An 11,982-nucleotide genomic window follows, 5' to 3' on the forward strand; every position below is an offset into this window, starting at 1 on the left:
TCCAGGAGGCAGCTGCGCGCATTTCACCCTGGGAGTTGTAGTCACCCGTCCCTCGAATCCAATGGCAACTTCAGTGTGTGAACTCTGTTAACCAGAAGCCCTTGCACGGCCTCCGCCGAAGCTGGAATTCCTCGGTTAATCGTTCTTGCCGGCAAGTAGCGGAACCTGTTGGCGTGGCCCACAAGGCTCAGCGGGGCTGCACGGTTAGTTGCTAAGCAAGAGGCACTTCGGTCAACTGTCACCTTGGCCACGGCGACAGGAAGTGAGTACCCCTATTCCGGAAACTGGTTATGGGACTCCTTCTATTTTTTCTCGCTCCCAAATCACCCTCTTACCTCGTTACTTTTTTGCAGGAAGAGGGAAAAGGGAGAGTAGTGGGATAAGGAATGTACCTTTTTAGGGTCATTCACGACTCCATCCCAGTTCTCCCCCCGTGGGATGGAGACACCGAGGGTAATCGCAACCGTGGGAGGGGTCGGTGGTTCTCTGTAAGGTAGGACAGTTTTCAGGGACCGACCACGCCTCAACCAATGTACTGCCTTTCCACAATTTAAGCGAGGAGATGAGTTCTGCCCCCAGCCCTACCAGTGCGTTAAGGCTTGTTACTGATTCAGCTACCCCTTTATGTCTTTTCTTACCTTCTAACCTTCAGATTCGTTGCGACCCCGAGGCCCTCGCCATGCCTCACATCGACAACGACGTCAAACTGGACTTCAAGGATGTCTTGTTGAGGCCCAAACGCAGTACCCTTAAGTCTCGAAGTGAGGTGGGCCTGCTTCCCCTGGTAGACCAGGACTGAGAAAGATTCCTGGTCCTTTTCCTCATTCAATACTGTTTATATGGGTTTTTTTGTTTTGTTTTGGAGACAGAGTCAGAGAGAGGGATAGACAGGGACAGACAGGAACGGAGAGATGAGAAGCATCAATCATTAGTTTTTCGTTGTGCATTGCAACACCTTAGTTGTTCATTGATTGCTTTCTCATATGTGCCTTGACTGAGCTGGAATTCCTCAGTTAATCGGGGCTATAGCAGACCGAGTAACCCCTTGCTCAAGCCAGTGACCTTGGGTCCAAGCTGGTGAGCTTTTGCTCAAACCAGATGAGCCCACGCTCAAGCTGGCGACCTCGGGGTCTCGAACCTGGGTCTTCGCATCCCAGTCCAACGCTCTATCCACTGTACCACTGCCTGGTCAGACTGTTTATATGTTTTGATGAATTACGTAAATGCTCAGTTTCCTGTTCACATCTGCAGGTGGATCTCACAAGATCCTTCTCATTTCGCAACTCAAAGCAGATATACACTGGGATCCCCATCATTGCTGCCAATATGGATACTGTGGGCACCTTTGAGATGGCCAAGGTTCTCTGTAAGGTAGGACTTCTTTTATGCCGCTCCTTCAACGGTGTCCAGCCATGTAGGCAGGCTGCAGTTATTTACATCCCTAACCCTATCGCAGGACAACTCTGGCAATTAACAGTCCAGACTCCAGATGGTCTTATTCACTATTTTCTGCAGTACTAAAGCCATGTGAGTTAATGAGATTCGATTGTAAGTTTTGCCCCAATTTTTTTCTGATACATATACAAAACTTAACCTTTTCTGCTATCCAGCAGTTTATATCCCTTGCCAACTTCCCCAGCACCCAGGTCACCTCCTCCAAATCACATGCATCATTCCAGTTACCCAGTTGTTGGGAAACTAAGCATTCATTGTTTTACTGCAGAAACTAATTACAGTTTGAGCATTCAAAAGTTCCTAACTAGGAGAGAAACTTATTAATTTTATGGCTGTCCTTTTAAAAAATATATTCTTCTAGGTTCCTGGGATGTGCTAAAAAATGGGACGTGTTTTTTCTTATATACAGGTTATTGTTCACTGTCAAAATAGAAGATGCTACTCTTGTCATATTTCCTGTTTCTATACTTGTAGCTGATGTTTAGTTACTTTGGACACTCTGAGAACATATGCACTTTTCTGGTTAATCCATATGGTCCTGGTTGATGGATTCTGCTGCTTGTGACTATGTTAGCTTTAAGGACTTCATCTCCCTCTATTTTTGATTGCTGTAAGTGTTTGTGGAATGTCTGTTGTAATTTCTCTGAGGTTGATAGTGATTGTTTTAGAACAATTGTATTGCTGTTGCTTATTGTCCTCCTGCCCTGTCGTGTTGAGGAATGGTGAATCTGACTTCAGTGTTAACAGATATGCTGTAACACGTGGAACTTAGGGGCAATGTCTTAATGTTCTGTGTTGAAACTGGCTTTTCAGTACTGCTGATGAGTGCTAAAGAAATTAGGTTTTTGAGATAGAGCAAAGTTTCACAGTAATAATGAAAAGATTGGATGCACGCATGCATATTTTTCTAGATCTCTAGCTTAGTATGTAATTGGTTGTGCTTATACCACACTATGCCAGTGTATCTCCAAGGTATGTTGGCCTTGAGTGATTTTTCTTTCAGTATGTTGATGGCACAGTGTTGCTGAGAAAGCAGAATTCAATACCAGCTAGGTAGTGTTGATGATGATCTCTGATTGAATATATAACAATACTACTTCCTTACTGCTGCCTATGACTTCCTTGGATTTCTTGCCAGTTGCAAGACTTGTGCTGCCTTAATCAACTGCTGTGTCATCTGCATGCCTGCACTTTTAAAGCACAAACACCAGCATTCACAGTGGCCTTTGAATACCTTTCTCAAAATATTGGGATATTGTTTGCAATTTTTTTAGCTAGGAAATATAAGTCTAATAATGTCATTATATTCTTGAACTTGATTGACTAAAATAGACTGAATGAAATAAACTTTTCCAGTTAGTGCATGTCTCAAGAAAATTTGTCCTTATTTTTTAATTTTTTTTTATTTTTTACAGAGACAGAGAGTGAGTCAGAGAGAGGGATAGACAGGGACAGACAGACAGGAACGGAGAGAGATGAGAAGCATCAATCATTAGTTTTTCATTGTGCGTTGCAACACCTTAGTTGTTCATTGATTGCTTTATCATATGTGCCTTGACCACGGGCCTTCAGCAGACCGAGTAACCCCTTGCTGGAGCCAGCGACCTTGGGTTCAAGCTGGTGGGCTTTTCCTCAAACCAGATGAGCCCGCACTGAAGCTGGCGACCTCGGGGTCTCGAACCTGGGTCCTCTGCATCCCAGTCCGACGCTCTATCCACTGTGCCACCGCCTGGTCAGGCGAAAATTTGTCCTTTATTGCAATGGAGATGGAGAAAGGATGGGGCAGCACCTTTTTGGCTCCATTAACCTTAAAGCCTTACCTTTTGTGATCATTTACGTACTGAGTTACTCCAGGTAAATTGAAGATACCAAAATAGGTTAGGTCTTCTACTGGGTTACCATAGGAGGAGCTAAATCAATGTGGACACTGGCTCTGTCCAGCATCTTTATGGTTCTTTCTTGGCTTCTGTTTGTACCACGGCACCAATATCTTGTACTAGTCAGAAGCATATTATGTGCTGGCAGGTGAATCCAAACCAGATAACTTAGTACTTTGGTTGGAGTGTTGATAGTACTAACTTAGGGTTAAAAAAAAGTCCTACTTAGGATTTGTAGGGAGACTAAATCCCAGCTCAACCTTTTAAGTTTTTCCAGTTTCCCTTTCCTGACTTCAGTCCTTTTCTCCCTCAGATAGAATGGTATAAAAGTCTATTTCAAGAAAAAGAGGCCCTAATAAAGTTCTCTTCCTTCTGATGGCTCTCTTCCTTCTCCTCAGTTCTCCCTCTTCACTGTTGTCCACAAACACTACAGCCTCAAGCAGTGGAAAGAGTTTGCTCTCCAGAATCCTGACTGTCTTGAGGTAATACTGGTCCTCCCCAATCCCTTCCTTATCCCATTTTTCCAGGAATCTTTTCTTGGCTTCCTGGGGGTCAACCCTTACCTCCTCACTCATGCTGGCTGTTCATCAGTCATTTGAAACATGCCGCAGGCTAATGCCCTCCCTGCCAGTGCCCTTGTTTCTCCCACAGCATCTGGCTGTCAGCTCAGGCACAGGATCTTCCGACTTTGAGCAGTTGGAACAGATCCTGGAAGCTATTCCCCACGTGAAATACGTATGCCTGGATGTGGCAAACGGCTACTCTGAGCACTTTGTTGAATTTGTCAAGGATGTACGGAAGCGCTTTCCTGAGCACACCATCATGGTATGTTTCTATTACCCAGTGGTTGGTATAGTCCTCTCCTTCCACTCTTGTGCCACTCCATTTTTGTTACATCAGTTGAATTTTCCTCTGCTGCACTGTGACTTTCCCGGTCTGCTGAATCATGTCACTGAGTGGCATGATTATTCATGGTTCCAGGCTTAAAATATTTATTGGTCATTGCAATCTCTGACCCTTGATACAATCTTTGTAAATCCAGTGTTCCTGAGATCACTCTCCAAACCATGATGTGTTTATGCATTCTACATACCTGGGATACATATATACCTACCTACTGAAATGGACATGGTACTACAGTCTTATTAAAGGGACCACATGCAACCATGTTTTTTACAAGTTCAGGGGAGTGATGACCAGATCTCATTTTCTTCACAGCATTAAGGGATCTTTTATGTTCATCAGAAATGAGTATAGCTATGTAGATGGGTATTTAGCATACATACATTACCATGTCTTACCCCTTTCCCTAAGCCAGAGAGGTTTTATGACATAACAGCTTTAAGGGCAGGATATGTTTGGGTCTCATAGTAGGGAGGGGGAGATAAATACACTGTAAATCAGATTTAATCTTGGTTTAGTTGGACCACAGCTTTACCCTAGTGCAACAGTGACACTGGCCACTAATCCCCTTAACCTCAGCTGTGGAAGCAGGGTCCTTTGACTGGGCTAGTCTAAATGTTCTCAGACAGCCCAGTAGAGGGAACCCAGGTACTTTTTGTAACAATGGTGGAAGGTCCTGGTCCAGGCATGCTATATATGAAAGCACACAACCTCCTCTTTGTTTCTGACCCTAAGGATGCTGTTTTGATTGCTCTGTCTCAGGCGGGGAATGTGGTAACAGGCGAGATGGTGGAAGAGCTGATCCTCTCTGGGGCTGACATCATCAAAGTGGGAATTGGACCAGGTAAGTTGGCTCATTGGGGGCCATTGACAACCTCTTCAGTGGCAAATCCCTACGGAGCACTTCACTGTCTTCCTTGTCACCTTCTTCTCAGGCTCTGTGTGTACCACCCGGAAGAAAACTGGAGTGGGATATCCACAGCTCAGTGCAGTGATGGAGTGTGCAGATGCTGCTCATGGCCTTAAAGGCCACATCATTTCAGTAAGGCTAAAGGGCAGGGTAGGGTATGAGGCTGCCAAACATCTGGATTTCTGCTGGGTATGGAAGCTCTGATAGGGGTGGATCAGGACTCCTGGGTTCCTGTCAACTTTGAGGTGGGCTATTGGGACATCACTGAGAGGGCTTGGGAAATCCATGCTCTCTTCAGTTGCTTCTTACTGTGCAGGATGGAGGCTGCAGCTGTCCTGGGGATGTGGCCAAGGCTTTTGGTAAGCACACTGGGAGGGCACAGGAGGAGGATCCTATGGAAAAGCATGAGTCACCTTTGAGGGTCTAGGATCAGGCTAAGAAAGGCTGAGAAAGCCATTCAAATTCTTTCAAAATATGAACTCGTGGGCCCTTTAGGGCCTGTGGTGTCATATGGAGCAAACCAGCTGAGACTCTGATATAGACTGTCCCAAGTCCGTATCATCTGTGCCAGGACCATCTGCACCATTTCCTGGACTATTGGACAATGTAAATGTCTAAAACCTTAGACTTCAAAATCCAACTCTGGAGAGTGGAGCTACAGATCTGAATTTTTTATAGCTTCGCAGGTGATCTTTGCTCACACTAAAGCTGGAGACCTTTGTTCTTAGAACACTTGAAGTGAGTCTTGTGCAGATGGGCACAGTAAAAAGAAATGACAAGACGGCAAAAGCAGCAAAAAGGAGAAAAGCCAGGCAGAGCATCTCTAGTGGCTTTTAAAAATTTTTTGGAGAAGTCAGGCTCACTGAGGAATAGAGGCCAGGGCAGAGCAGAGGCCTGTGTGGGCTGTGGATCAGCTAGGGACACAAAACCGAGATGCTGGAATTGTCAGGACTGAGAATTTGGTGTGAGTTGTTGAGGGTGGGTGGGCATGTGAACACCGGGCCCAGACTCGTCTCTTTCCCCCTCATTGATAGGGGCAGGGGCTGACTTCGTGATGCTGGGTGGCATGCTGGCTGGGCACACTGAGTCAGGTGGTGAGCTCATTGAAAGGGATGGCAAGAGATACAAGCTCTTCTACGGAATGAGTTCTGAAACAGCCATGAAGAAGTATGCTGGGGGTGTTGCTGAGTACAGGTATGTGCAGAGGCCCAGCAGCTAAGGGTTCTTGGAAGATGTGACTAAGTAGGGTGGTGGCAGAACTCAGGGCTTCTGGGAGATGGATGGTATGGTTCTTGGGAGTAAAGTAGTGAACAGGGTTAAATGCTAGAGACTGAGTTAGAGTTACTGGGCTTAAGGAATCCAGAAGGTAAGGAAAATTTTCCTCCCCTAAGGGCCTCAGAGGGAAAGACAGTGGAGATGCCCTTCAAAGGGGATGTGGAACATACCATCCGAGACATACTTGGAGGCATCCGTTCCACATGTACCTACGTGGGAGCAGCTAAGCTGAAGGAGCTGAGCCGGAGAACAACCTTCATCCGTGTCACCCAGCAAGTGAACCCAATCTTCAGTGCCGTGAACTAGGCCTGCGCAGTTCTGCCCTCCCAAGGCACCAGCTCTACACCACAGGGCCTCCCAAGCAGGCCCCTCACTCATCCCAGCCACTCTACTACTTGGTCATCTTCCTCCTGACAGGTCCAGCAGTGATGCTGTACTTCTCTATCTGCACCCACAAAATGCCCAGGACTCTCACTGGGAAGGAAGCAAGGAAGGCAGCCTGAGAAAATGAAGTTAAGATCACCAAATGGGAATCTGGGGACGCAGCTCCTGAAGATTATTAAAAGGAAAAGATACTGATACATACCTAAGTGTTTTATATATGGCCATGGTCTTAGGACGTAGGCTTTTAGAATCATGTTTTGCTAACCAACTTCATTAAATAGTATCTTTGAATATCTAAAAACCTCAGAAGTGTTTACATACTTTAAGTATATCTATAAAGAGGGATCCCCGTGACTAAAGAGATTCTGGGGCTTTGCACAAGCCTGGGATCTGGGTGCGGCTCCCTGGGCAGGTGGAGGTAGAGGTGGCACTGACCCAGTGGAGTCAAGGACAGTGATTACATTTCCCATGAAGTATCTCCATTCTGGTGCTGCCACCTCCCAAGTAACCTGGCAACATGAGAATTTACAGAGCATATACGCTGGCATCAGGACACAGAGACATTTTCCAAATAGCTAAAAGAAATTTCTCATTCAGGTTCTCAGCCCTGGTAATCTTTCTGGCACATCTGAACACTTTCCAAAGGAAGTAAAAGGGCAAAGGGGCTCTTTTTAGCCCTGGAGAGGCCAGTTCTGTTTCTAAGGAATGATCTACACTGACCTTACAAAAGCTTTAATTCCCCTCCCTCACACCAGCAGTGTTTTAACAAACCCAAAGTTATTAAGCATTACAAATTTTGGCAATGTGTTCAGGCAACCCAAGCCTGGGTTTCCATTTTATTCCCACTAAACTGCCTGTAGAGGTGAGGAGGAGGGAGACAGGCAGGATGCAGAGGGCATTCCAGTCCTATCAGAGGAGTCTACACGGTCATGGGGAGGGGCAGACACAGCGCTGGGGCTAGGAGGGAGGTATTCATAGAAGGTGGGGATTAGGGTGTCAAACTTTGTCTTCTCATGGTTTTCCAGAGACTCCTGCAGAGAAGGGAGCAGGGAGATCCTATCATCAACATTCCCTGAACCCTCAATATTCTGGAGAATGGGGGTTTCTGTCTTGTTCTGTCCCATCCCCATCCTTCCCTAGCTTTCTGTTCCTCCCTACTCACCATTCCTTCCCTCTCGCCCTCTTCCTCATCAGAGTCCAAGACCAAGTCCCCTATGGTAATGACAGGGCTGCACTGAGATGGAGGACACACTGCATGAAGGAAACCAGAGTTAAAGTGCTCTTCTAGGTGAACATAGGTCCTCAAGAGGCCCCAAGAAAGGAGGCTGTCCTTTCCTGACTTGGCATACCTACCTGGATTCTTGGCCTTAGGAGGTGATAATGACAGTCTCAGGGGTTCCAGGGGACAATCCCAGCAATTCCTGGGGTGGGAGCAAGCAGAAAAGATAAGGTGAAGGGAAAGTAAGCAAGGAATATACTGCTAGTGGGAGAAGCAACTGTTCCACTCACTCCTTTTGCTCCGAGGTAGACAAGTCACCTAGGTTCTCCTTCACAGCCCTTCCACCCAGGGTCTGGGATGAACTTGACTTCACAGTGGAGGTTGCTCTTGTGGTGACATCACCTGCTGGAACCGTCACGTGTGTCCCTTGTTCCTCCCTGTTCTCAGGTTCAGATATGACCTGGGTTGGTGAACCCAGATTCCTAAAGGGGAATAGCATGACTGTGGGGCGCTCCTTGTGGCCTACCCTAGTGGATTTCCACTGGGACTGGGTTCTTCTCTGTCCTAGAGGTGCCAGATTGAAGTGGTGGCCAGCCAGAGGTTCTGGGTGCTTTCTTGAGGCTGGTCCCTGAGGAGGGTGTGGGCCAGGCGTGGCTTTTGGCAGAGGATGGTGGAGTGTTGGTCTTGGTTGCTGAGGAGGACTGGGCTCCATGGGCTCTGTCACATCCATTGAATTAGTAACAGAGCACTCTAAAAAGAAAACAATGTTCCTTACAAAGAGAACAATCGTAACGCATCGACTCAGTTTCTTGTGTCTAGGAACCATGTTACCCTTCTAATGGGTTGGCTGTCTCAAAAGGTCTCAGGCTAAATACTCCAGCCCTAAATTCCTAATTCTCCCAGATGATTCTGGTACCTGGAAGTGGCCATCCCATGTCCATACCATACTGGCTCAAAGCAAAAGAAGTAGTGACAGAAACTCCAGGCTGCATCCACTTCAGCACATCCTGAAGCTGTGGGCAGAGAGAGAGGCATGAAGACGGCAGTCCTTGATCTGACCACCCTGCCCTCTGCCCTCTGGGTTTCGCCCCAGGAAAACCTGCTGTGCCTGTGGTGTAGGAAGTGCTTTTTCCAGCTGACACAAGTATTCAAAAAATAGCTTTTCCATAGCAGCCAGAAAGGGCTCCCCATACTCTTGTTCAAGTTCCTGCAGAACAGAAAAAAGCAGGTCAGAAGAGGACTAGAGAAAATAGCCACATCATAGCTTCCAAATCTGCTATTCTCACCTGCAACTTCCAAGCAAAATCCACAGGGGCTTCTGCCAGCTGCTTCACCTGCTGGCAAAAAGCTTCCTGTGCCTCTGAGATCTTCTTCAGATCCTGCTTTGTCTGTTGAAGAAGGTACAGAAGGCAGAGAAGTTGGGAGCACCACGATCCAGTGGCTAGGAAGAGGAGGAACTTTGTTGCACCAAGGGTTAACTGGGGGCGGAACTGTTGCAGGGATTACTCACAGCTTTGGGGTCCCGCACTACAGGTCCAGACTCTGGAAAGTGCTGATGCAGGACATTCAGAACCTGAGCCCAAGGCCGGCCCTGGAGGATCAGTTCCACCACCATCTGTGAAGGGTACTAAATTCAGAATCCCCACTTTGGGGCAAGCTCCCTTTTTGCAACCGGTCCCACCCCCAAATGGTGTCTGCCCCAGTCTGGTTTTTGCACCTGTCCCTTCCCTTCTACCTTTTCCAAGTCCCACTGGCCCTAATACCTTCGCCTTTAGGCCCATACACAAGCGTTCGTGGTGGCGGTAGCGAACCAGGCCAGGGGCAGCAGCGCGAAGGGATCGCAGAAACTCCAATACTCGCGGGAAATGTTCCACGCGACGTCTGCGCACTACTAGCCAGCTGGCAGCAGCTGCAAAGCGCAAAGCAGCGGGACCGGCCCCCGGGGGCGTAGACATGGCCCGGGCGCTGCCCCGGGGGCAGTACTTAGGGTTCTTTCCTCTGAGGAGAAGGCTTTCTGACTCCTCCTAGGGGCGGAGCTTCCGGTGGCCCTCAGCGGCTGACTTTTCGGTGGGGGCCGTATATCCCGCGATCGGACTCAGGGCCCTTCCATAGGCCACCAGAATTTTGGAGGTCTCCCACGTGGACAGGAGCCTGAGTAGAGTATCTGGCCGTCTCAAATGGCAGCACGTCGTTCGCTCTGCTTCAAATGCCGCGGTCGTCTCGAACAAGAGAGCTACCACCTTCCGCTCCTGCGACCGGTTTTCTTGCCCGGGGAAAGGGGAGTAATGTATAACCAATAGGGCGTCGGCCCAGGGAAACGTGACGTTGCGTCATAAGGCCACGCCCCAGAGGGTTCGGCACGGACTTCCGCCACACTATTTTCCCCAAGCTCTTTCTGTCAGGTTGATTGGTCCGTTGCTAGGTACCTTGACGGCTGGTTTGGGCCCTCCGACCCCTGCCTTTTCTTTGCGGAGCCTGCATAGAAGTCACGTTCCTCTCTGAGGCTTGGCATTCTAGTTTACGGAGCCGGATCCTGCCGCTTGTCCTCTCCATTAGCATCACCCACTGAAATACGATTCCTTAAATCCCGGTACCCAAACCATCACTGCAAAGCCTTCCGGGGTAGCACATCGCTTCCACTAAGAATTCAACTGTTTCTTTTACAAAGCAGGAGAGGGCGCCATCTTTTAAAAGTTGAAAAGCTACATCAGATTGTTAACCTGGTTTTCTCTGGATGGTGACACTAGCACTGTAGATAATTTATGTGCTTCTTTCTTTCTTTCTCCTTTCTTTCTTTCTTTCTTTCTTTCTTTCTTTCTTTCTTTCTTTCTTTCTCCTTTCTTTCTTTCTCTCTCTCTCTCTCTCTCTTTCTGTATTGTATAATTAAAAATTTTTTAAATATAAAAATTTCCTTTTTCGAATTTCTGTTGTGTGCTTACTTCAGACAGACACTAATGTAATTGACTGTTTTACTCGTCTGTCTCCTTGTCAACCATCCTGGTTTACTTATTTCTGTTTTATTAGAACAGGAAAAAATATTGTTTTTCCTTTATTATTATTTTTTATAATTATTATTTTTTAATTAAGGGAGGCAGAGAGACAGACTCCAGCATGTGCTCCTACTGGGATCCACCCGGGAAGCCCCTACCAGGGATGCTCTGCCCACCTGGGACCATTACTCCATTGCTTGGCAACTGAGCTATTTTAGTACCTGAGTAGAGGCCTTGGTGCCATCCTCAGCTCTGGGGGCCAACTTGCTCGAATTATCCATGGCTATGAAAAGTGGGAAAGAGAGAGGGGTAAGGGGGGGGGGGAGAAACAGATGGTCGCTTCTGTATGCCCTGACCAGAATGGAATCCCATACTTTCACACGCCTGGCAGATGCTCTACTGCTGAGCAAACTGGCCAGAGACTATTTTTTCCTTTTAATTGAATTTATTGGGATAACCCTAGTTAACAAAATTATACAGTTTGTGTCTACTTATTTACATCTCCAAGTACAGAACCTGGCATACAGTGTATACTCTTTGTTGGTCTAATAAGTTACCTGGCCTGGCTGCATTGTAGGGTTTTACTATCTGGGTAGATCACCATAACATTGACTGTAAGGAGGGAGTGAAAGGAGTTCTGAGGACCAGTGGGAATATGAAATCAAGATGGAGAAGTAGAGGGTTTTAATGAAACTACCGTTTGCATGAGCTATATCTCCTTTCCTAGAGTCATGGTTCCCATATCCTTTCCTGTCTCCACCCAAGGTCTGAGGTGATCCACATATTCAACTGCCCATAGGACATCTAGTTGAAGATCCCCAAAGTACCCAAATTGGACATGAATAAAATTCTAGTTATCTTCCTTTTAATTTTACCTTTATTCTTTCTGTAAAGTTCTTCCTTTTTGTAGACCTGGAATTCGGACCTATATCATTTTCCTTCTTTCTGAAAAAATGTCTTTAACATGTT

General features: G+C 47.0%; 2 protein-coding genes across 8 annotated transcripts; one reads left to right on the forward strand and one right to left on the reverse strand.

Annotated features, from left to right (window-relative positions):
• The first annotated feature begins 108 nt into the window (after positions 1-108).
• GMPR2 (guanosine monophosphate reductase 2) lies at positions 109-7,109 on the forward strand. 2 transcript variants are annotated; one of them, XM_066277557.1, is made up of 11 exons: positions 109-262; positions 653-766; positions 1,252-1,371; positions 3,731-3,814; positions 3,984-4,157; positions 4,998-5,079; positions 5,171-5,277; positions 5,462-5,504; positions 6,180-6,339; positions 6,537-6,696; positions 6,838-7,108. In XM_066277557.1, exons 2-11 carry the CDS (start codon positions 680-682, stop codon positions 6,847-6,849), a joined length of 1,029 nt encoding a protein of 342 aa, XP_066133654.1. In that variant the 5' UTR covers positions 109-262; positions 653-679; the 3' UTR covers positions 6,850-7,108. The 2 variants fall into 2 exon arrangements, with proteins under 2 accessions (XP_066133654.1, XP_066133653.1); XM_066277556.1 differs by having other exon boundaries at positions 110-262; positions 6,537-7,109.
• Positions 5,286-10,289, reverse strand: TINF2 (TERF1 interacting nuclear factor 2). Of its 6 annotated transcripts, none has more exons than XM_066277553.1 (9): positions 9,787-10,289; positions 9,534-9,638; positions 9,310-9,411; positions 9,132-9,230; positions 8,967-9,036; positions 8,314-8,773; positions 8,158-8,225; positions 7,967-8,055; positions 7,608-7,835 (listed from the first exon to the last, which is right to left on the reverse strand). In XM_066277553.1, the coding sequence occupies exons 1-9, from the start codon at positions 9,976-9,978 to the stop codon at positions 7,650-7,652; spliced, it is 1,371 nt and encodes a 456-aa protein (XP_066133650.1). In that variant the 5' UTR covers positions 9,979-10,289; the 3' UTR covers positions 7,608-7,649. The 6 variants fall into 6 exon arrangements, with proteins under 6 accessions (XP_066133652.1, XP_066133650.1, XP_066133648.1 ...); XM_066277551.1 differs by having other exon boundaries at positions 8,940-9,036; XM_066277552.1 differs by having other exon boundaries at positions 9,123-9,230.
• Between the last annotated feature and the right edge of the window lie 1,693 nt (positions 10,290-11,982).

This window comes from Saccopteryx bilineata, chromosome 4 (assembly GCF_036850765.1).
Source record: "Saccopteryx bilineata isolate mSacBil1 chromosome 4, mSacBil1_pri_phased_curated, whole genome shotgun sequence".
Classification (NCBI taxonomy): domain Eukaryota; kingdom Metazoa; phylum Chordata; class Mammalia; order Chiroptera; family Emballonuridae; genus Saccopteryx; species Saccopteryx bilineata.